The 25,581-nt window shown below is 40.8% G+C and overlaps 1 protein-coding gene across 4 annotated transcripts in view; it reads left to right on the top strand.

The window, feature by feature from the left end:
- PLCB1 (phospholipase C beta 1) overlaps nucleotides 1-25,581 on the top strand; it is a 684,234-nt gene that overhangs the window by 523,026 nt on the left and 135,627 nt on the right. For all 4 annotated transcript variants that reach the window (XM_061209981.1, XM_061209982.1, XM_061209983.1 and 1 more), the window contains exons 11-14: nucleotides 5,909-6,066; nucleotides 16,691-16,773; nucleotides 22,974-23,058; nucleotides 24,399-24,576. In XM_061209981.1, the coding sequence (XP_061065964.1) occupies nucleotides 5,909-6,066; nucleotides 16,691-16,773; nucleotides 22,974-23,058; nucleotides 24,399-24,576 (504 nt within the window). The remainder of the gene's footprint in view (nucleotides 1-5,908; nucleotides 6,067-16,690; nucleotides 16,774-22,973; nucleotides 23,059-24,398; nucleotides 24,577-25,581) is intronic.

Here is a 25,581-nt window from a genome sequence, read left to right on the forward strand (position 1 = left end):
GACCTATGAAAGTTGGGTGGTAGAATGGAAAGAAGTTGAGCTTAGCAAATAAACAGACTAAGTTTCAATTTGCCTTTAAGTAAATTAAGTCTTCTAAGCCTTAATTTCTTCATGTGAAAATGAAAGTAAATTGAAACAACCAGGGTATTTTGGGCTATGCATAAGAGGATACTATTACTTAATGGCTTAAACATTAAGAAATTTACTACCTCACACAGCAAGAAGTCCAGAAGCAGAGTGGTTGAGGGTGGATTAAATCAGGAATTCATTGATGTCATCAGAGACCCAGATGCTTTCTATCTTTTTGCTCCTCTTATGGTTTCTTTTCCTTTTTTTTTTTTTTAATATTTATTTATTTATTTTAGCTGTGCTGGGTCTTAGTTGCGGTATGCGGGATTTTCATTGCAGCATGTGCGATCTTTACTTGTGGCACGTGGGATCTTTTAGTTGCAGCATGTGGACTTCTTAGTTGCGGCATGCAGACTTCTTAGTTGCAGCATGCATGCAGGATCTAGTTCCCTGACCAAGGATCAAACCCGGGCCCCCTGCATTGGGAGCATGGAGTTTTACCCATTGGACCACCAGGGAAGTCCCATCCTCTTATTGTTTCAAGATGACTGTGCACCCTGAGCATTGCCTCCATAAGAAATAAGCTCCACATGTGGCCCAGGGAACATCCGCATCTTGTGGCCCTTTGTATGAGTGAGGTTTTCCCCAACGCACCCAGCAGACTTTCCTTTACACCCTATTAGATGTAGCCCAGAGTTACACCATACAGCAATGCCCTACAATAAGTACTAACGTGGACCACAGAACCACTGTGACTGGCTGAGAAGAATTAAGATTTATCCCAGGGCTGGAGAGGGGACCCTGAAACATATCAGAACCTAAATAGATTATTCTGTTGGCAAGGAAAAAGAGAAAGGAATGACAGCCAGAAGTGTAATAGTGCAGTGAGGGTGTAAACTCTCTGGCACATAAGAGCATTCTCCTTTGTTTGTACTTGCCTCTTTACCTAAATGGTAAGGTAAGGAAGATGTCTTGTGTCATTTTTGTATCCAAAGCAACCAGTATTTTGCCTCCCACAGAGAATATTTGAGAATATACATACACCCTAGGGATGAGGCTCCTGTAATCAGTAAGGCATATGCTTAAAGTTCTTTTCTCACTTGCCTAAGCCATCCCATGGCAATTGGATCTATGTTCAAAAGAGGTTCATGGTGATAAACCATAATGGAAAAGAATATAAAAAAGAATGTGTGTGTGTGTGTGTGTGTGTATATATATATATATATATATATATATATATATATAAACTGAGTCACTTTGCTGTGCAGCAGAAATTAACACAACATGGTAAATCAACTATACTTCAAATTTTTTAAATTATTTATTTATTTATTTATTTATTTATTTATTTTTGGCTGTTTGGGTCTTCATTTCTGTGCGAGGGCTTTCTCTAGTTGCGGCAAGTGGGGCCCGCTCTTCATCGCGGTGCGCGGGCCTCTCACTATCGCAGCCTCTCTTGTTACGGAGCACAGGCTCCAGACATGCAGGCTCAGTAGTTGTGGCTCACGGGCCTAGTTGCTCTGCGGCATGTGGGATCCTCCCAGACCAGGGCTCGAACCCGTGTCCCCTGCATTGGCAGGCAGATTCTCAACCACTGCGCCACCAGGGAAGCCCCTATACTTCAATTAAAAAAAAAAAAAAAAGACCTTCATGGTCTTACTGGGGCAGCAGACAGATAATGTAGAAGAGAGAGATCAGATCAAACTGATGGCCCTAGAGACGGTCAAGATGAACAACACAACCTCTGTATTTTGGATAGTTCCCTCAAGTGTAGCTGTTGGTTTCACAGCATTGAAAGCAAGGAGAAATGGTTCCCATATCCATTTATTGAAGGAGACAGTGTTTATTGAAGAAAGCCACTGAATTAACAAAAGTTTCACAATCTGGAACCTTCTTACCCTGAAGATTGAAGAGAAGACAATAAATAACGATAAATATAAATATAGGCAATTAATCATCACATTCCACAAGACGAGAAATTTCTCAGAAGCTTGTGTTAATAGACGGATTGTTATTTTCAATTTTCTGGTCTCTTCCATCCATGGATGCCTTGGGTAATCTGAGACAAAGCTCAAGTGAATGAAACCAGCTGCCCAAAATGAATGCAGTCAAGTGAGAAGTTGCAGAGCTCTGACTCGGGGCAGTATTATGAATTAATCTGAGATGGAGCTTCAGCTCCAAAGTTCAATCATAGGCTTGTAATATACTCCAGAGGGTGTTCACAGCCAGGCAGAGATGATGCCAGATACTAGTTTCAGAAACAGCAAGGGTTGAGGGACTCATGACATATCATTAATCCCAACCTGTGGCAATCCCCTGGCCCCAGAAGCTTTATTTATTGGATCTAATCAAATGGAAATATAATGGTTGGATGGGATATAATAATGAGGAGTTAGGAATTTTAGGCAAGAAAAATAAACCAGCTTTGAGGCTTTAAGCAGAAAGGGAGAGAGTAGTGGAGAATATTAATTCACATATTTGGAAAAAATCTCCATAAATGAAGGAAAGCATACAGAAAACCTAATATGCATTCCAAGCAATAGGACAGTTATGGATAAATGTGTGTTTTCTAATGCTTTCTTTGGAAGATTTCCTTTTCTAATACAGATTATTCATTTTAATAATGAACAAATTTACCTTAGAGGAATTCTTTTGGGCTTAGATGTTGGACAATAAACACAACACAGGCACACACGCACACACACACACACACACACACACACATATACACCCTCCTCCCCCATTCTTTTGTTTTTCAGAATCATTTCCATCTCTAACCCCATGCCTTACCATGTCTTTCAAAACATTAACTGATCAACATTCAAAAAGTACATCAAATTGCTTCTATTCTATATATATTCTATATATATATTGCAAGCAAATCCAAAGAAATGTTTCTGGAAACTTCTTGAATCTTTTATGACAGAACACTCTAGTGTGGGTTAGGTATTTTTCTACCTTCAATCTATCATTAGATTGAAGCAACTTGCTTACTGGCAACTTCTTTACTGGCAACTCCCTTACAGAAGTTAGTAACACTTAACAGAATATTAATGAAATTGCACATTATTGGATATAGTCAGTAATACCCTTAAACAATTTCCTAGGTAGTACACAAGAAAATCTGCTCCACTCTTGAATAGCTGTGCAGTGGTCTGAAGGAGCTAGCATTTTTAAAGAATTAACCTGATAATTGTTTGAATTCTTCACTTCTTTAGCTAAAGTAGCCCTCCTTTAAGTTTAGGAATAACATATAAATGATCATCTTTTCCCCTTCACTACCACTCTCCATTTTTCCTTTATGCAGCAAAGACCTTTATTACAACAAACTTTGAAGCAATTTTAAATGGCAAATTGATTATCTAGCATCAGGAACTTTCTAGATTATTTTGTCAGCATTTCTGCTTTTGCAAACATTTGTGTATTTAAAATGTCCTATTTTTTCCAGTAAAGAAAAGTGATTATGCAAACCTACTTAATCAGCCTTTCAGTGCATTTACTAGGGCTCTATAGAACCAAAAAATGTCACCCTTTTGTTATGCTGATATCGGATGTTGTGACATGCATATAAAAATAAAATTAAGCCAATAGGTTTAATCCCATTTTCTTTGTCCTGTGTGTCTCCACTGGACAGATCTTGTCCATTTCAAAGTCATTTTGACAGTTTTCATCAATATGTCATCTTTTAAATGACTGCTAAAAAAAAATGATGGAAGTTTATAGCGTATAAGTCACAGAAAATCTTTAATATGGAAAACCAAAAACTTCCATTTGTGTGTTTGATGTTGGGCTTGTCTCAAAACTTATTTATTATTAATCTTTTAAAAATAATTTATCAAGGGAATTCCCTGGCTGTGCAGTGGTCAGGACTGAGGGCTTTCACTGCCGTGGCCCAGGTTCAATCCCTGGTCAGGGAACTAAGATCCCGAAAGCCACATGATGCAGACAAAATAATAATAATAATAACATCAAAAAATTAGTACCTTCCATCGACTTCTTAAATGAAACAGAAATAGCTTGGCTTCTCTTTCCACCCTCAGATTTCTTGGGTGCCTTGATTATTACAATTCTTATCACTTTACTAGAGGATTTCAGTTCTGCTTCCAAAGGTTTTTAATTTTGATAAATTTTATCTATTTTCTTCCTTTGCTACTTGTGCTTTTGGTGTCATATCTATGAAACCATTGCCTAATTTAAGTCACAAAGATTTACCTCTACATTCTCTTCTAAGAGTTTTATAATTTTAGCTCTTACAGTTAGGATCTTAATTGATTTCAAGTTATTTTTTTTTAATATGATGTGGTAGGGATCCAACTTCATTATTTTCCATTTAGCAATCCAGTTGTCCCAGCACCATTTCTTGAAAAGATGATTTTCTGCAATGAATTGTTTTGGCACCCTTGTTGTAAGTCAATAAATGTGAGGGTTTATCTCTGGGGTCTCAATTCTATTCCATTGATCTATGTGTCTAACCTTATGCCAGTACCACGCTGTCTTTTTTTTTTTTTTTTTAACATCTTTATTGGAGTATAATTGCTTTACAATGGTGTGTTAGTTTCTGCTTTATAACAAGGTGAATCAGCTATACATATACATATATCCTCATATCTCCTCCCTCTTGCGTCTCCCTCCCACCCTCCCTATCCCACCCCTCTAGGTGGTCACAAAGCACCAAGCTGATCTCCCTGTGCTATGCGACTGCTTCCCACTAGCTATCTATTTTACATTTGGTAGTGTATATATGTCAGTGCTACTCTCTCACTTCGTCCCAGTTTACCCTTCCCCCTCCCTGTGTCCTCAAGTCCATTCTTTATGTCTGTGTCTTTATTCCTGTCCTGCCCCTAGGTTCATCAGAACCTTTTTTTTTTTAGATTCCGTATATATGACCACACTGTCTTGATCACTGGAGCTTTGTAGCTAAGTTTTGAAACTGGGAAGTGTGAGTCTTCCAACTTTTTCCTTATTTTTTAAGATCATTTTGGCTATTCTGAGTCCTTTAAATTTCCATATGAATTTTGGGATCAGCTTGTCAATTTGTGCCAAAAAAAGCCAGATATGATTTTGATAGGAATTGAATTTGTAATTCAATTTGGGGAGTAGTGCCATCTTAACAATTTTGAGTCTTCTGCTCCATGAACATAGGATGCCTTTTCATTTACTTAGGTCTTGTTTAATTTCTTTAACAGTGTCTTGTATTTATAAGTTTTATACTTCATTTGTCAAATTTAAATTTATTCTTACAAATTTATTTCACTTTTGCAAAGAGAATGTTTAGCTGTCCTAAGCATTTGTGCCTTGGACAAACATGACAGAAGGTTTGACTTATATAATAGAATGCCCTGTCAACAATACCCCTTCATAGGGAGGGTCAGAATTAAAAGACTGGGTTTTGAAGTTATAATCCTGATCTTCCACTTACTAGCTTTGGAAACTTGGGCAAATAAAATGCTCTATGCCATTTTCATTATCAGAAAATAAGCATTTAAAAGTAAAGGTAGTTATACCAGGTAGATTTTTATGAAGATTAAATGTAGTAATATACGTAAAGTCCAAAGAACTATAATTGGCACATGGTAAGCAGTTAATAAACATGAGTTATTGTTATTGTTACAGTGCTCTCCTCCTTCTATTCTCTCTTCCCCAAACCACTTCTAGGGAGCCACAATTCCATTTGGGATTGTGCCACTACCTTCTGGTATGTTGAGGCAGAAGAAAGACTGAGAACTGCTGAAGGTCTTGAACTCTTTGTTTTCCCATTGTTGACGAGCTTTTCTAGGAAGCCACCAGTGTCTTCCTTGCTTTGTGGGAGTCTGAGCTTCATTTCGTTGACATTTTACAGCTGGCCAGCTGGCTGGAAACTCCTCCGTCGAGATGTATCGCCAAGTGCTCCTGTCTGGTTGTCGCTGTGTGGAGTTGGACTGCTGGAAGGGACGGACCGCAGAAGAGGAGCCAGTCATCACCCATGGGTTCACCATGACCACGGAGATATCCTTCAAGGTAGAGTGAATGAATATTGCTAAGAGAGGAAGCTGGGGAGACCTGACACCTTTTTGGGTAAAGCCTGCTAAGGTTGAAAGTCCCAGTGATCCCAATTAAGTCCATAGGCTATTAATCATCTTTGCAATTTCAGAGGCTAAAATTTAGCAATTCATCCATGATTAACTGGCATCAGGTGAACTGCTAACCAAAATCTAAAGAAACTGTCTTATTAAAGGAAATATCAATTTATTTGTCTATTTAACACTCATTCTTTTTACTGCATTTTATCGTTGTGAAATATAACATACATAAAGAACACATACAACTTATTCGTACAGTTTAACCAATGGATATAAAGTGTACACCCATGTATTTACCACCTAAAGCAAGAAGTAGAAAATTACTGGCACCCCAGAAACACCCATGTACCTATTCCCATTAGAATGACCTCCTTACCTCCAGAGATGACCACTTTCCTAACCATAATAGTGATCACTATTTTGCTTTTCTTCAGATTTGTACTAGTTTATGTGCAGCTCTAAACAATGTAGTTTCACCACTGTTTTAACTTGATTTAAGTGGATTCATGCTGTAGTATGCATTATTTTGTGTTGTGCTTTTTGAACTCCATGTTCTTTGGGAGATTCAACAATATTATTGCATGTTTCTCTAGCTTCGTTGCTTTCTTGATGATGATGATGATGATATTAATCACCACTATTTAATTATTACATACTATTCCATTCTGTGGAATATTATATAATAGTCAATACAGGAGATTGACTATTATAACCAGCTTTTGACACATTGATACCTATCAGTCAAAGACCCCTAGGAATACACCAGTGGTCAAAGTTGGCTTTACCAGCTTATGCAACAAGGGAGTACACATGTCATGGGGAACTGTGTTTGTCAGTAAAATTGTATTAGAGAGGATTTACAGGATTTGGCCTGTATTAGGTGATTTGGGTGAGGGTTCAAGGAGACAGGGTTTTGCTATAGGTTGGATGCTGTCAGTAAGCAGAAATAATCCTACGATTGGGTATCCTGATAAATCCTATCTAGGAGGCAAGACTAAAGTGGTAATTGATAAAGAAGCATCAACTACTCTTATTAGTCAGGAATGAGGGTATATTTGGTCATCTCCCTTCTCTCTCCACCCAAGTTTCCATCCTACACCATAAAGGGCCTAACATTCATGCTTATGGACACCCAAGCCCAAATATCCAGGTTCTATTCACATCCCCTGCAAAGAGCCGTCTGCAGGAGCTTGGGGTCATTTGGGCTGGGGAAATCTGGGGTCCTAGGTAACTAGAGAGAGATCTAGAAAGAGGATATGTGGGCTTTTGGGGACATGTTCTCTTGACTGACTCAGGCTTCTCATCTCTTTGGAAGGGATCAGAAAAGAGGGGCCAGAGGATAACTGTAGAGCACAGGGTCCCAAGGCATGAGCCCCATTACCTGGGTTACTTGGGTCTCAGGGCCGAACTGGCTCTGGGTCACTAACTCTTGCCTTAAGTAACCAAGGAAACAGAGCTCAAGTGGGTGGTAGGTAAGGTGGAATGGGGACAAGGCCATTGGAAATGGGGAGGTCGGAGTGCTGAGAGGCCAGAATATTGGATGAGTTAGATGTTAACATCACCAAGACTGGTGACAAAGCTTTGGATGAAGAAAAAGTGAGCCACTTGCCAAAGTCTTTGCTGAATGAGGGGACATTCAGTAGATGGCAGAAGTGGAGAAGTGGTAAAAGCTGGTTTGGCTGCTGCATGAAAACTGGGTTTGGTTTTGTTTTGTTTTAAGATAAGAAGATTGAAAGGTAATATTTCAGAAGTAGCATTGGGAGCAAAAAAATTTCCAATATCCAGCTTTTAGCCCTGGAGCACTTGGGATGTGATAAAATAAACATCTGTCTTTTGAGAGGGCAGCAAAAAGAAGCAAGATTTTCAAGGGACAGCCAGGTTTCAGTTTAGACAATTGAATTTCCTCATCAAAGGTACTATACTTGACAGCAATAAAAATGTGTTCGGAAGGAATATTAGCACCTTAAAATATATTTACTATGTTGTGAAGTTGACTTTTCATGATTTCTGAAACTTAGGCTATTACATAGCAATTAGTGAAAAATAGCACCCTTCATTAAATTTTACAACATAGTTTAATATGGGGTTGACCTTAATTCTGATCAAAATCTTTGTATCTGCTTCTGAAGTTGAGCACTCTTAATGTCATTTGGTTTTTCTTTAATGGAAAATCAATGGGTTTCTTTTCCATTTCCATAGTCCCCCACCTTCCCAGCTCCTGCCATGGTCCCTTGTCAGCTAAGATACCAGGCCTAACCTGTTGGGCTCTTTTGCAAAAGTGGGGGACACGCGACCCTTGTGCGGAGTGGATGCAATTTGTGCTCATCCGTCTGTTGATGGATGGACAGGGTCCTGGAAAGGGAGACAGCACATCCTGATGGAGCCGTTGCTGAGCTAGGGGACCGATGGCCTTGTGCACACACCCGCTGCCAGGAGGGCCACCCACATTCCCGCTCACCATCCCCTCAAGAGTCCCTGTGAGGAGCAATTATATTTTCTCAAACATTTATAATCCTCGAGGTTCTTTGATTTCCTTTGGGGGAAGGGGAGACTGTGGGGAGGGAAGATAAAGCACATTCCAAGCACATTCTAAGGCATGTTTATTTTGTGTGAAGCATTGGCTTCTTGGCCTTGGCCATCAAGTCAGCTTAGAGTGACTCTCCCTGTGCACTCGACCGTACAAGTGGTCCTTCAATCACATCTGTGATCCCAGAGTCATGGGCCGATTGAGCATCTATTCCTGGGCTCCGGAAGCACAACTTCCCACCACATACACACACTTGCTGACAGATTTAGGAACTGAAAGACTAAATCTAGCCCAGAATTCTGCTTCCTCTCTCTGCCTGCTGGAATTGGGGGTGGGGGGGGCAGCCAAAAAAGTGCAGGAAACTCGTCATCCTGGTGGTTGGTTGGCACAGCTTTGCTTCCTGCTATTGTGCATTTGCAGGATAGATAATTCTGGCAGAGATGTGGGTGTGTGTGTGTGGGTGGTGGTGGTGGGTGGGAATGAGTGTGAGGAGTAGAAATGCCAGCCTGTTTTGTGGACAAATACACAGAGCAGGAATTCTCTGCATCAGCACTAGGACTAGAGTGAGGCAAGTGAAGCATCTCTCACGCAAAATTTAAGGAGGTGCTTATTCTCACTGACATATAAATGCGGACTTGGCACCTTAGATTGAGTGTCTCTTTAAATTTTGCACTTACGCGCCTCACTTGCCTCACCCAAGTCCCAGCCCTTTCTGCCTGATTATCAGCAGGCAGTCTGCTTTTCCAGAAACTACTGTGTAAAATGACTTTGTAAGAAAGGATGAGAAGAGAAATGGGGGACAAAGCTCTATGTGATCTCTCTCCCCCGCATCACCCCTTTCCCCCTCACTCACATGGCTGGGCTCTGTGCTGTCCCCTGACCATGATAGGAAGGTCCTGCCTCACAGCCTTTGCAAGGTTGCCCCTCTGCCTGAAACACTCTTCCCCCAGGTATCTGCATGGCTCACCTCTTACCTCCTCGAAGCATTTCTCAAATGCCACCTTCTCCAGGAGGCCTCCTGGGACATATTTAATACTGTGACCAGTACTCCCACACTCCTGATAGGCTCCCCACCACTTTATTCCTTCTATTTACCAAGAGGCACTTATCACCTTCTACTACTCTGCTTAATTTACTCAGTTATTATGTTCCTTCTTTATTGTCTGTGTCCTTCTGTCAATAAGAGCATTGAGCTCCACAAAAGACAGGGATCTTTGTTTTGTTCCAAGCACTTTAAAAAGAATCTGACATATAGTAGGTGCTCAATAAATTTTTAATGACTTTTTCCATCCCCAGGAAAATAGACAAATTATAGTATAGCCTTCATTTTTAGTCTTTCTTGCCTCTGTGCATCAGATAAATGAATTTTGTCTTTCTCCATTTTTGCTGTGAAATTCCATATATCAGTAGGCGGTGAAAAGATTCTCCCAATGTTTGCAAGTTTGGGCTATCCTATAGATTTGGACCTGATCTTCACGGTGTAATTAGGCTATATTCTATAGCCACAGCGTGTATTGCAGCAGCAAAATAAACCAATTGCAAAAGTTCATCATTTTTATGTCACACAGTTTATCTGCTCTGAGTCTATGTAATCTGGAAAGCTTCCATGCGATCTATGATAAATCCCCAAAAGCAAAAGTTCCTGTTGGCATTTACCGCCTGTTTATTGTTGGGCCAAAATAAAAAGTTGTGTTCTGGGAAAGCAGACATGCTGTAATTCAGCCTCTTTATGGAAGACTTTTTATTTTGCACTCTGGATTTATTATATATCCCATATATCGGCTCTTCACTTTCTTTGCCTCATTGCCTGAGCCTTTCTGATGGTCATGACATATAGCAATTCGGCACGTGGTCTGCATCCTCTCTGCTCCCACTCAATCTCCTCCTCCCCACACCGATCCCCACCCCCCTTCTCCATCCCCGAGCTGCTCCTTTTTCTCACCCCTCAGGCAGCTCCTTTGTGACCAGCAATTGCATAAGATGGAAAACTGACTAAAGTGATAAAATACATAATTAAAATATATTAAATTTGAGTATGTGGTTAAATGGAGCATTTCTGAAAATAAAGTGTCATTCTCTGAGAGAGTAATAATTTAGGATGCAATTTAACTGCCACATACATGCTCACATAAAATGGATATCTAAATACACCCTGCTGTTGTCTGTCAAGGATAAGAGATTTCAAGGGCAGCTTTCCCCCTGGAGGTTAGTAACTGAGCCATATGGTTTATAGATTATTGGATCCAGTGTTAGAGGTCTCTGAAAAAATGATTTTGGCTTAATGAGGAGCAGTCGAGCAGTAAGGTACTTTCAAATCCATTGTCCACTAAGGACAGCTTATGTGAAAGAACCAAACTTAAAACCTAGACTAGCCTTCTCATCCTCAGTGATCAGGTGCCCCATGCAAAGTATTAGAAAGGTATGAAAAACCAAAAGGGAACTTCCAGAGTTTTCAGGTGCTCCCAACTAAAATTGTTAGATGAAATTCAGTAAATGTTTTCTTTAAAGGTTGCAAAAGCTTTCCTAAGCTGGTGACTAGAGTTGTGGTAGAGATGGGGAGAGGGAGGAGGGAGAGGCTAGGAAGGAAAGAGAGAAGGGAGACCGTAGAAGTTTAGAATACAGCTCTAGAGATGACTGGCAGGGTTCCAGTACCAGCACTGACTGGCTGCAAGGCCAGGAGAAGCTCCCTTACAGGCCGAGCCTCTTGTTCTAAGCCATGTCTGCATATTAAGTAGGGTCGCTGAATGCTGTTGTTCTAAGCATTCGGTGAGCTTACTTAATATACAGACATGGCTTAGAACAATGCATGGCATGCAGTGAGTACTCTATAAATGTTAGCTACTGATATTATAATTGAAAAATTTAAAGCCACACTTTAGCTTTCCTTCTAGAAATATAATGGTAGGGTATTATATATGCAAGGAGTTGTTAAGTCAGGGTGAGGGCAGGGAGTTGAATGAAGTCATTGGTAAAGCTGCCATGGTAGAGGATGTGGGTGACACCCAGACGCAACCCCTGGCATCCACTTTACCTCTAGGAAGAGGCCAGAAGCCCAAACCATGTGGCAAGTGAAAACACAGCCCAGCCTTGGTAAGAGGCCCAGTGGGAGCTGAGAAGAGTGTAACCAGTGAGCTTGGAGGCTTCATTGCAAACATAGGGTCCTTGGTCAAGTGCACAAGACCAAACATGTACAATGTCAGAGGTAGGAAAAGGGAAGAAATAGGATACATCAGTCAAGAAAGTCTAGGAACCCCAGAACCCAGTGGCAGTTCAGGGCACACCAGCATCCCTGCTGTGGGAAGAGAGAACCCCACCCAGAGAGTTAGGAAGACAGGTAGGGGCACGAACTCTCTACAGGTGTCTGTAAGAGGAGGCCCAGAAAAACATGGACATTTCATTGGAAAAAGATAAAAAGAGATAGGCCCTTGGGTTTTCACTCACCTTCAGGCCTGACTCTCACTGGCCCAAACGGTGATGGGGCAGGTCTACGATCAACGTTCATTATTAAAAGCAACTGGAGCAGTTTGCATATAGCCAAAGTTGTCAAAGACTAAGTATACTATCATTTGAAAGACTTTTTTAAATTTAAGACTTGATCTTGATTGGAAATTTTGTCCAAGAAATTATTAAAATTAACCAGGCTATTGAGTATGGAATCAACATTCAAATTTCTATAATACAAAATTACATTTACCTTTGGTTACAGTCAAATTTTAAGATTTGCTTAGGCCAAGGATCAGACCAGTCCAGGGGCTGACAAACTATCTTCTGCAGCCCACATTCAGCCTGTCACTTGCTTTCGTAAATTCAGTTTTGTTGGAACATAGGCACATCCACATGTTTACATATTATCTGTGGCCACTTTGGGGCTACAAAGGCAGAGTTGAATATTTGCCACAGAAACCATATAGCCCACAAAGCCTAAAATACTCACCACCTGGCCCTTTATGGAAAAAAATGTGCTGTCCTCTGAAAGAGTCAGTAGAGAAATAAATGGGAACACAAGTAGGCAGATTGTGTCTCTTCTATTAATGATTTTAAGAGTTCATTTATTCATTTGGAAATATTTAGTGAGCATCTAGAATGCTCCATAGTAGTTTCTACATCCTAGGGGCAGAGCAATGGAGAAAACTGAGTGCTTACCCTCAAAAAACTTACATTCTAGTGTGGAGAGATAGACCAAAATAAACACACCACATGGCATGTGGAAATAACCCTTTAAGACAACGTTAATCAGTATTGAAGGCAAAGAAGGGCTAGAGGTGTGCTATTTTCAGCACGATGGTGGGAGAAGACCCTGGTAATGTGGCATTTAAGCAGAGATCACCACCCCTCAAAATTAAGGAAGTAAGCCTTGCTGTCAGATAAGAGTATTCCTGAAAGAAGTAACAAGGATAAACAAAGAAATGAGAGATGAACAAAGAGGTGAAGTAATGCTTGGTCTATTGGAGGGAAAGCAAGAAGGTCAGTGGACTGTAGCAGTGTGAGCAATGGGAAAGATGTATTTAGTGAGATGGCAGGTGCAGGATCTGATAAAGAACTTGGATTTCACTCTGTGAAATTGGAGGCCATTGAAAGTTTACTCCAAAGGAATGAAATCGAAATCATCTGACTCATGTTTAGGAGCAATCACTCTGGCTGTGGTAAGCAGTACAGGAGGCAAACGTAGAAGCAGCTAAAAGATGTATTAGTCAGCCTCCACTAGGTTTTGCTGCAAAAACTAGAAACTCCAGAATCTCAGTGGTTTAGAACCACACAGGTTTATTTCTTGCTCAGGTTAGATGTTGGCTGTTGCTGCCATCAATATTGTCTGCAATCCATACAGAAAGAACAGCCCCAATCTGTGATATCACCAGGCTCACAGCAGTGGGGAAAGAAAGGTGGCAGAACCCAAGATGGCTCTTGAAGACTCTGCTCAACAGAACCATGTGCCATTTTCACATGCATTTCAGCAACCAAAACAAAGCACAGGGCCACGCCTGTGGTCAACAGATCTCACAGGAAGGGTAGTGAATATGTGGGAATGACGACAGAATCTATCCCAGCAGTTACGGCAGGGGTTTTTGGGTCAGGATGATAGAGGTGGAGGTGCTGCTATGTGGTTATATTCTGAATATATTTTGGACAGGATTACGGATGAATTGAAAGATGTTATAATAAGAGGGATCAAGAATGGCTCTCATGTGTTTTGCCAGTAGCAAATAGAACAGGGCCAAATTTAGGAAATAAACAAAATCTAGCCCCCCTTTTCTCCCCATACTTACTACCCACTTTCTTTAGGTATCTATTTGCAATTCTTTTTTTTTTTTTTAATCAAAGTAGAATTGAATTAAAATGTTGTGCCAATCTCTGCTGTACAGCAAAGTGACTCAGTTTTATACATATATACATTTTTTTAATATTCTTTTCCATTAGGGTTTATCCCAGGAGATTGGATAAGGTTCCTTGTGCTATACAGTAGGACCTTATTGTTTATCCATTCTCTATATATAATAGTTTGTATCTGCTAATCCCAAACTCCAATCCATCCCTCCCCCACCCACCTCTCCCTTGTCAACCACAAGTCTGTTCTCTATGTCTGTGAGTGTGTTTCTGTTGTGTAGGTAGGTTCATTTGTGCCATATTTTAGATTCCACATGTAAGTGATATCATATGGTATTTGTCTTTCTCTTTCTGACTTACTTAGTATGATAATCTCTAGTTGCATCCTATGTTGCTGCAAATGGCATTATTTTTTTCTTTTTTTATGGCTGAGTAATATCCCATTGTATATATGTACCACACCTTCTTTATCCATTCATCTGTTGATGGACATTTAGGTTGTTTCCATGTTTTGGCTACTGTGAATAGTGCTGTGCAATTCTTTTGAGGGCTTTGATCTTAGTTGGTTAAGGTCATTAGCTGCATGGGAGTTACTGAAATGGTTAAGAGAATAAACTCTAGAGTCAGACAAACTTTCCTGGGGTTTCCTGGACTCTCCTCTCTGTGACCTTGGGAAAATTGGTTAATATCTCTGAGTTTCCATTTTATAATCTGTGAGATGACAGATAATATTTTCCTTAGGGAATGTTTATAGCAGGAGATAAGATCTGTGTCTGGAATGCAAATGCTCATTTAATGGCAGCTCTTGTTTGTATTAGTTGGGTTTAGAGTGAATGGGGAGGGGGGCACCAGCAAGCTGAGTAACCTTAGTTGTTTTGAGAATATCTGCCCATCATGAGCTGTGTCCTTTACCTCCTCTCGCTGCATCCTTGCAACAGGCTTGTGGAATGAAGGTTATCACTCCTATTTTACAGGCCAGCAAGCCAAGTGCACATAGGCATTAAATTATTTTTCTCAAGGTCACACAGCTTGTAAGGATAAGAAGAAGGATTCAAACACAAGCCTGTTGGACTCCAAAGCCTGTACTCAAAAAAATCAAATAAAAAGTTTAAAATCTGGGCATTGCTTACTCTTTATAGTGTACTTATTTTTGATGGTATCAATTATCATAATGTATGAAAGGCAATCTGTGGATTCACTTTTAAGAAACAGTGAGTGATTCTTTTGCTCCATGCAGGCAAATTCTTCTTAGAGGATATATGCAAATGTAGTACAGAATTAGAAAGCCTTATTTATACTCTGGGGCTGGAGAAATAGCTTTCTGGCATGGATAGAAAGCAAACTATGAATTGTGTAAGGAAGGTAGAGAAGATAATGGAAAAGCCTCAGGCATAAGGAATCAGAGTGAAAATTCCTACTTGAGAGGAGAAGATGTAAAGAATACATGTAACTAAAAAAAAAAAAATCATGTGAAGCCACAGGAGTATTGGCATTGATATAATTAAAAATAAATGAGATCATCCTTTAATACCAGTTCAGTAAGGAAAACATTTTGAAACACTAATGCCCAAAGCTGGTGAATATGCATTGAAATCTGGCCCTTCATATATTACTCTAGGCAATCTAAGATGAAAAGTAATTTGGAGAAACACAGGAGACTGTAAAAATATTCCTATTCTTTAATTTAATAATTCCCCTTCTAAGAATTCATTCCCTGAAAATAATTCAAAATATCAGGGGAAAAAATGAAGAGGTTCTTCGGAGAATTATTTGAATGATAGCTCTTAAAATATGTCTGTCCAACAATTGGGTAATGGTTAAATCAATTATGATACTGCCACTCCCTAGGATTTTATACAGATACTAAAACTATGACCTATACATTTTTTCTAAATACAGATTGAGGAATGAAGTACTGACACATGTTACAGCATGGATGAACCCTGAAAGCAGGCTCAATGAAAGATGCCAGACATAAAAGGCCACATATTGTATGATTCCATTTATTTGAAATGTTAGGAGTAAGCAAATCTATGGAGACAGAAAGTAGATTAGTGGTTGCCTAGGTCTGAGTCTGTGGGGTGGGGTTGGGGAAATGGCGAGTGACTGTTAATGGGGACATGGCTTTTTGGGGGGGTGATAAAAATGTCCTAACTTAGACTGGGGTGATGGTTGCACAACCCTGTGAATATTAAAAACCATTTAGCTGTACACTTTAAGTGGGTGAATTATATCTCTTAACGATGTTTAAAAATACAAATAGAGTATTTACTGTAATTAAAACTAAGTTATACAGATATACAAAAAACAAACTAGAAATAAATATAACCAAATGCCAGCAGTGGTTTGATTCAAAGGGTGAATTTATGGGTGAAAAATGTTGCCTTCTCTTGTCCAAAATTTTTATAATGTGATCTGATTTCTTTCATTATTAAAAAAAAAAAGTAGATATAATTACCAAAGTGGAGAACCATTCACCCTCACAGTTATGACTCCCCCTCCACCCAAATCCAGTTTTCTTTCTATTTTCTTCCTAAGTCAAGAGTAAGAAAATTTATAATCCAGCAGCCTGAAGACTGCTTCTAGCCATTTTAGGCCATTTGATAAAATTCTATGAATGAAAAAGACAGTGATATTAAAGGGTGGAACCCAAAAGAAAAAACTATACACATTAAAATTCTGGCTTATTGAATATAGGTGTTCTCATTTTTAGGAAGTGATAGAAGCCATTGCTGAGTGTGCATTTAAGACTTCACCTTTTCCAATTCTGCTTTCATTTGAGAACCACGTGGATTCGTAAGTATTCAGCACATTCAATAGGGAGTCTTTTCCCCAAATAGGGCATGTTTAGTCATTGTTCATCAGATTTAAGATTATTTGATGTTACTAATGGTGTTCCTCAATTATGCTATATATTAAGTGGCATGTGTTCATCTGTATATAATGGAATTCATTCATTTAAATCTCATTAACATTAGAAAGATCCATTGGACTTGTAGAATCTATTTTCATGCCATGGTAGGATTTAAATTAAGGACTCCTCTTTTTACAATGCAGTGAAACCCATTTCCTTGTATAACAGGTGTGTCTATTTCAGGGGACCACTTTTATAATCCTCCTTCGTTCGCTTCTTCTATTGTGTGCACATTTATAGTCCGTTTTGCCACCCTAAAATGGCCAGTTCTGTACACGCTGGAGCTGGTGTAGAGAAAGCTAAAGAAATTAAAGAAATTCTATTCTGCCACTTTGAACTTACATAGAACTCAGACCACCAAATTCTCCCTCCTTCCTGTTTTCGTTGGTTTCCCCCGTTTGTTAGTATTTGTAAATATTTTCCTATTTCAAAATAGCCTGCACTTTTTGCTGAGCTACACAAAGAATAGGTAATTTTGACTTAACTCTTGTACTCATTTTATGACAAAGGATCAGAGTAAGACACAGCTACATCAGACACGTGGATGTTAGTTTATCATATAGTTATTCAATCTAAAGATCCTCAACATGAAAGATTCTCATCTATACTGAATCAAAATTCAAGAAACTAAAATTCTAGTCCCTGGAATTAATGTCTGAAGACTATGTAGTAGTGACCATCACTGCTCAAAAGAGCATTTGGGAAGCCCTTTGTTTCATTCAAACACCTAAGCCAGTTTTCTCAACTAAAAGCCTACAACACCTATCCTAATTTGGCTCACAAGTTCCTTAGATCCTTTTTTATCCTCCTGCCTATCAAAAATCTTTCCCAGGTGACTGATTCCCTTTGTCCAGCTAATTTGCAACACATGCTTCAATTCACTAATTCTTAAAGGATTTACTAAACCTTAAAGAACCAGTTAGGTAGTAACCAAGTTTCAGCTTGAGGAATTTCAAAGTAGTTCAGTGTGATCATTTGTTAATGTATACGTGGAGAAAGACCTTATTTTGAAGTAACCAAATTATAACTATCTGTATTTCTAGTTTGCCCTCAGGAAATCCATACTACATTTACCAGCTCATTACTCTGTTTCATTAGGAAACAATCATCCAGTGAATAATGTAATCATTTGGCATATAGTTTTTCTGCCACTTCTGAGGGCCAACTGAAGAGACAAGAATTTATTCTGTTTCACTACTATTTCTTTTCTAACTAAAGGGAGAACCTCTTTAGGTACTGTATTTAGTACTTCGTTTGCTGTGACAGCTCTGATTTGCATGTGACTTTCCTCATCTCAGCCTGTCCATTTGTAATTGGGCTCTAACAATGCCTTAGCACCTTTTTTTCAGGCACTCTAGTTCCTAGACAATCAGTCATTTCCTTTTTGGAGAAATATCTCCAAATCTAGCACATTTATTTTCTTCAAGAAATGTTTCTATATAAATTAGACAAAATGAAAAACTCTGCTTCCATTCTTGATAGTCATACCCGCTACATTGGACTCTGCCATGCAGCCAGAGAGGTATCAAGAGCCACCACTACCACAAACATAATGACAGCTAATATTTATTGAATATATATTATGTGCTGAGCAACGTTCCAAGCATAAGCTCATGTAACCCTCACCACAAAGCCAGGTGCTCCTAAGAATAAATATTATTACGATTATCCCTATTTTACAAATGATGAAACTGAATCCCAAAGAGGGTAAGTTACTTCCCCAAGGTCATGCAGCTAAAATGTGGCAAGGGTTCAAAGCTGGCTAGTACGGCTTCAAAACTCACCTGTTTAACCAATTCCATCCCCCACACCTAAACAAAAGCATCACAGCCTTCCAAACATCGAATTAAGACAACCAGAGCATCCCACAAGGCAACTGCCTGTGAATGGTCACATTTCTGTGGCTCGTGACCCTTAACCACAGCATAGTTTTTTCAGTCTTCAGCCTCAATTCTACAGAGAGCCAAACTGAGCATGAAAACTAAATCCACATTGAACACAAAATCAAAAAAGATTGTACCATAATACAGCCCTTTCTGGTTTAAAAGTGAGAAATTTAGCTGTTAAAAGTTCATTAATAATGCATGAATACAAAAGAAAACAGGATAACAACCTTCCCTGGATGCCATGATATTGATCCCAAACCACTGAGATAACCGAATGGCAGTGAAATACTGAGATACTGAATTCTCTTGTGGAAGGAAGTTTTTGCTTCCTATTTCCATTGTCCTTGAGCCTCACACACATATCAACATCATTCAGCTACAATTCTTTCCTGGGTGGACTATCACACACCCAAAGAAAACCTGCAAGCTTTTCCTTTGCTGGTAAAACGCTGTGCTTGACCTGCAGGCCATCCCACCTCACTGCTGAAAGAACCAGTGGCAGACACCATTCATCAGTAACAGCAGTCTTCCCCACGAAACTAGATACACCCTCAGAATCCTACTCGACACAGGGACACAACCCCCAAAATATCTGAAACCTCTAGCAGCAGTTCTTTTTTTTCTCCTTTATGCTGTGTATACAAAATACCAGATTCAGAACCCTGACCCCAGTCCACTTGAGCCGTACTCCAAAACAAACCCACACTAGAAGAAAGGAAGAAATCCTCTTAATTTTCTGGTTCTCTCTCCAAATATTTGAAATCACCTATCCATGGACAACAAAGAGAAAGCTGCCGTGAGCCACTGGTGACTTATCCTTCTCCACCTGCTACATCAGAACCCCATAAAATGCAGATTCCTGAGCTTCACCCCCATATACCTTATTTGAATTTCTGCAAATAAAATTTTTTAAAGTCCTAATTAACTGATGGGCCACCTAGTGTGTGAACTAGCATTTTCACTAAAGGAGTTCTCCACTGAATTCAAGTGCAGAAACCACTAGCTCTGGTTCAGCCACAGAGAATGTGAGATTTTGGACAAGTTCCTTAATAGCCGTGATTTGTAGATCCCTCATCTATAGAGAAGGAGGTTGGTTTAGTTCAACTTGGAAGATGTGGGCCTGTTCCTTGGTCAGAAAACTGACCACTTTGCCAGGTGTTTAGATGTGTCCAGATGGGTCTGCTGTGGCCTGAAGCTCAAAATGTATTTGTGAATATTTTCCTCTCGCTTCATCTCCGTGGTAGCTGATGTTGAGGTTCCAAATGCTTCAGCATTTTTTTTTTTTTTGCTCTCTCGTGGCAAATGCAATGTCTTCTTTCTGCAGTTCTGGCCCCACAATTAAAGTTGCTTTGTTTTCCTCCGACTTTTTCTATTCAGTTTGCTCTCTGCTCTGATTCAGTTCCCTGTCAGGTGGGCATGTGTGTTTGTGGAGAACACGAAGAGCCTGATTATCAAATAGCACATTTTCCTTTCTCCTTGAACACCTGCCTCTTGTTCTCTCCAACTCGGTTGATGCTGAAGCAGGTTTTTAGAAGTCTAGGTCAGACACAGATGCTTGCTCTTCAAAGTGACATTGATCCATCAACCAGCAGCATCTGCGTGACGGGGAGCTTGTTAGGAATGCAGTCTCGAGCCCCACCTCAGACTTTGCCTTGGAATCTTCATTTTCTTAAGACCCCAGGTGATTGGTGAAGTGTCAGAGCACAGTTGTAAACACCATAGTCCATTAAACACCTGCCTCAGAATTACTTGCAGGCTTGTTACAAATGCAGGTTCCAGGGCTCTGCTCCCAGCTCAGTGTATCAGGGGATTGGGCACAGGGCCCTGCCACCTGCAGCATTAACAGCCCAGTTGATTCTTTAGTGGAATCGAGTAAGATTTTGCTCCAGCAAAATCTTTCAGGGCCTGATTTGGGGACAGCTTGACAGAGGACAGAGGACTCTGCCTGTCACCTGCTTAGGGACACCTGGAACACCACCCCGAAATCCCTCTACTGGTGGGCCTATGGCTCCACTAGAAATCCTGAAAGCAGGGTGTTGGGGTACAATCCTTCCTTTTCCCTCCAGGCCTCTGATCAAAGGAACTTGGGGCTCTCAAGTTCCAACCCTCAAGAAAAGTGTCATCTACTTAAGCACCTGGTGACTTGGTTCATCCATCACAGTGGTTCTCGAACTTGAGTGTGCATGAGAATCCCCCAGAAGGCCTCTTAAGACCCCTGAGCCCTGCTTCCCCAGAGATTTCTACTCAATTTGCCTGCCTTCCTAGGAGGCCTTGAATCTGCATTTCTAACCAGCTCCAGGCCCTGTGGATGCTGCTGGTCTATGGACCACACTTGGAATAGCAAAGCTCTATTTAATAGCATCATTCCATGAAAGTGAAATGGGAGGGTTGGACAATTTCTTTTGTGCAACCTGGAAAGTGTAGGCCCAGCACAAATGGACTTGTCTCAGCTACAGACACAGAGCTCGCTGGCTTGGTGGAGCCCCAGGACCAGCTATCTTTTGAGCAAGGGTGTCTGAATTGTGGATGCCCAGGGCTGCTCTGCTAAATCAGTCACTTTTCGGCTTGCTCCCTAGCTATAACACATCATTCCTAAACAACCAGCCCCAGTGCTTTCCAGGATCAGTTCTCCAACTGCTAGGTTTTCCTCCCTCAGTGATACTGCTGGGGAAAGCTGCAGGATATTCTGAGGGCTACATGAGCTGCCCAGTAAAATCTCTTACAGGTCAAAAAAGACATGATGAGAATTTGGGAGTTTGTCAGGTAGGGCTTCTCTGAATCTTTCCTTTGCCTCCCCTTGCAGTTCCAAGAAAGCAGTGACCTTGGGCTCATATTTGAAGCCCAGAGAATTCATCTGATCCCCAAAATATATATTTTTTTAAAAGGGTGATATAAAGAGTGCTTTTCCCTGTGGACCATTGCAGTATGATTTGAACCCCCAAAGCAACCCCCTTCCCAGGAAAAAACAGTTCACGATGCAGGTTTAACAGTCATGGTAGAAGGAATGAAAATAAGAATCACATTTTATAATCGATTTGAATTGTAGTTAAGAAGGATTTTTATCACTTACCTATTCTTACTACAGCCCCAGTTCTGCTAAAATGTATTAACATTGCAGCACATAGAGACAACTATTGGAAATCAAGTCCGACAGCCTATAGATCAAAACCACAGTCCATAAAACCCGATGGAATTGGACACCTTTATAATGATATTTTAATCCTACAGAATGAGAATTGCTTTTTTAAAAGGTCAAGGGAAGCAGGAGTTTAGAAAGATTAAGGATGTTCCCTCATATCAACTGTGTTTACATGTGAGCGGACCCTCGTTTGTCTGGTCTAGCTGGCGGAGGCTGCCTTGCATCTCTAAGATCAATCATCTTACATTTCAAAGTGTTTTCATCTATTACTTCACTTCATCTTCTCAGCATCCTCTGCCCCTTTCCAAGAACAATTACTTTCCTCTGTGTTTTATAGATCCCGAGTGGTTGAGAGCCTGGAGCTCAGCTCAGTGAACCCAGCAGCTCCAACCTTTTCCAATCAAACCAGGTTCCTACTGGCACCTCGTCAGGCTAACACCACCTTTGCTTCCCTCTAGTGCACAAAAGGGCTGCAGACACCCTTCCCCAAGGTGCCTGCTTCTCTTGTCTTTCCTCTAGGGCCCCCTCCCAAGTGGACACACTTCTGCCTGTCAGCCTTTTCTCTTCTGCATTTTGAGATTCTCTCTCCCTCTCTCTATCCAGCTCCCTCTCCTCTCTTCCCTCACCTCCTTGTAAACACTTCTTTGCAGTGCAGCTCTGTCCGTTAGACAAATTTCACCCAAGAATTCACATAGAGTTGAATGAGTTCCACCCCCCAAGTATCTGGCATTTGACTTAGAATCAGGAAATTAAGCAAAAGGGACTGAGTCTCTAACTCTGGGACATTCAAACATCCAGTGACAGGCAGGTGACCTTCTGTCCTCTCCATCTATGTCCATGCCGCTCAGCTTTGCAAAGAGCCTCCCCTGCCCACCTGTGTGTGGCATTCAAATCCACACAAGTCAGAATTGTAAACAGGGATTTAGAATAATAAAAACAGTCCTGACGGGTAGGAGGAGGAAATGACCTCTCTCTGTAATTGATAACACAAAGTCATCCTGTCCGGCCTCTTTGAATAAACTTCTTGCTTGTTTGCTTTCCTTCTCTCTCCCCTCAGCCCAAAGCAGCAGGCCAAGATGGCAGAGTATTGCCGACTGATCTTCGGGGACGCCCTTCTCATGGAGCCCCTGGAAAAGTACCCAGTAAGCAGTTTTGATTCTCATGCCGAAGGAACGCACGCCTTCTTTATGATTGGATTAGGGAAAGACTTCCTTACATCCTTTCCATGTTTATGTTTCTTGGTGTGAGTTGACAATGAGCCCTCTGACCAGGGGAGGCCGGCAGAGACGTCCTGAGGGGGACAGACCTGCATCTGTCCTCTTCCTCTGCCCACAGCTTTCTCCCTCCCTCACTGCCCTATGTGAGCCAGTCAGGACTGCAGAATTCCCACAATCACAATCAGCCCACAGAGGTAGTCCCAAGGGACAGGCTCTGGCCACCTCCCAGGGAACCTCATCACACCCCTTTGAAAGAAATGGGTCAGCAAAATGGGACATTGAAGGTGGCACAATGACATTCCGGCCTATCCCTGCTGGCCACCCCTCACTTCCTTGCACTCTCCCAGCAGAATCCGGACCTCCTATTGCCGTGGTAACAATCCTTGCTTTGAGAAGGAAAGCAGCAGAAAGATCGTCAAGTAGCCTCTTCTGTCTTCAACCCTTTCCCCAGTCTCCACACATCCTTGCATGATTTCATACCAGTCTCCGGACTGGTTGCAAGTGAAGAATTGAGGGCCTGCTTACAGGAGTTCATAGATTTCTAAAAATAACCTGTTTTGGGATTTGCATACATGCTCTCTGTTACAATATATAATAACCTTCTCAAGGGAAACTGATTTTCCCATAGATGTACAAGCTGGACACACCAGAAAGAAGGCTTGCAAATAGCTTAAATCTCAGGGCAGCCAGGAAATCTAAAGCCACCTGGTCCACTTCTGCTGATGCTAAGAAGATGTGCCACTTAACTACCTTGTGCCAGGATGAGGATTTTGCTGTTTGCAAACTGCATCTGAAAAGTTGATTCTAAGGGCTTGCCTGGAAACGCCCGCCTGTCTTTACCATCCTCCTGGCAGATGCCACACTCTAACTGGCTTCCATCCTTTGAAAATCCAAGCCAAGGCCGTCCTATCTGTCCTAAATCACGATGGTTGGATTCAGAGGGTCCATCAGAAAACTCATGAAACTTTGGGTTAACATGCCAAATCACCCAGTACATTTCTATGGTCTTATTCATGTAGATTTCTCATGGAAAAATAATTACAGTACAGTAATTAAAATATAACTTTCTTGTGAAAAAAAGCAAGAGCTATGAACTAGCCCCTACATAAGACACCCGTAGAGCAGCTTAATGAGCTGTGTTGAAGGTAGTAAAGAATAATCTAGAAGCCCTTGGTATCTAATGCAGTCCTGGGAGTTTGTTTTGGGGAAGGAACTTGAAAGGAAGGGACAGTGTTTTTAAAGAATGTGTCTTTTCTTTCCGTTAGCTGGAATCTGGAGTTCCTCTTCCAAGCCCTCTGGATTTAATGTACAAAATTTTGGTGAAAAATAAGAAGAAATCCCACAAATCGTCAGAAGGAAGCGGCAAAAAGAAGCTCTCAGAACAAACCTCCAACACGTACAGCGACTCTTCCAGTGTGTTTGAGCCCTCGTCCCCGGGAGCTGGTGAGGGGCTGGAGGGCTCTCATTCCCCTATTACGTATGGATTTAAGAATTGCTGCCCTGGAATTAACTTAGAAGGACTTTTAACATTTCTGCCTGGCACAGTTTTAGAACATGTTGGGTTTTTTTACTTCTGTTATAAACCTGGAGGCTTAAAACTACACAAACATATGAACACCCAGTTCTGCAAGACAGAAGGCCCACATGGCCTCACTGGGCTAAACTCCAGGTGTCAGCAGGGCTGCTTTCCTTTCTGGAGGCTCTAGGCAATATTATTCCCTGCATTTCCAGCTCCTAGAGGCCACCCACATTCATTGGCTTGTGGCCCCCTTCCTCCAGCTTCAAAGCCAGGAATGTCCCATCTCACTTCTTCTGTCATCATATTTCCCTTGGACCACAGCTGGAAAAGGTCCTCTGCTTTTCAGAACTCATGTCTTTCCATTGGACCCATCCAGATAATCTAGGATAATCTCTTGCATTTCAAGGTCCTTAACTTAATCTCATCTGCAAAGTCCCTCTTGCAGTGTATTCACAGGACACAGGAGATATTCATAGGACATGGGCATTTTGGGGGAGGCCATAATTCTGGCTACCACATAAGCCAAATAATCTTTGGAGTGACCATGTTATTTTAAGCTTCTCAAGGGCAGGGATCCCTTGACATTAACTACAGGTCTGGACACAAGATGTTCATCAAATGGATTCTCATTGATGATGTGCTGAAGAGTTCTGGGCCATTCAACTTATCCATATTCTACAGAGCTCTTTTAAAATGTGAAATGGTAAAGTTACTTGAATTATCTATCAAAGCTACTAAGTGATATTTACTGTCACTAATTTTCGGTTTAGATTTAAGTTGAAATAGATTTTTGTGATTGATGAGAAAAGAATTCAAAGTGGTCACCCATTTCCTTTGAATTATTTGTCATTTAGTCTAAGTTCTTTTCCAACTCTAGTCAGAGTCTTGGCAATGTTAAAAGTGCATTACAGATATGTTCACCCTGATTG

Source organism: Eubalaena glacialis, chromosome 13, assembly GCF_028564815.1.
Source record: "Eubalaena glacialis isolate mEubGla1 chromosome 13, mEubGla1.1.hap2.+ XY, whole genome shotgun sequence".
Classification (NCBI taxonomy): domain Eukaryota; kingdom Metazoa; phylum Chordata; class Mammalia; order Artiodactyla; family Balaenidae; genus Eubalaena; species Eubalaena glacialis.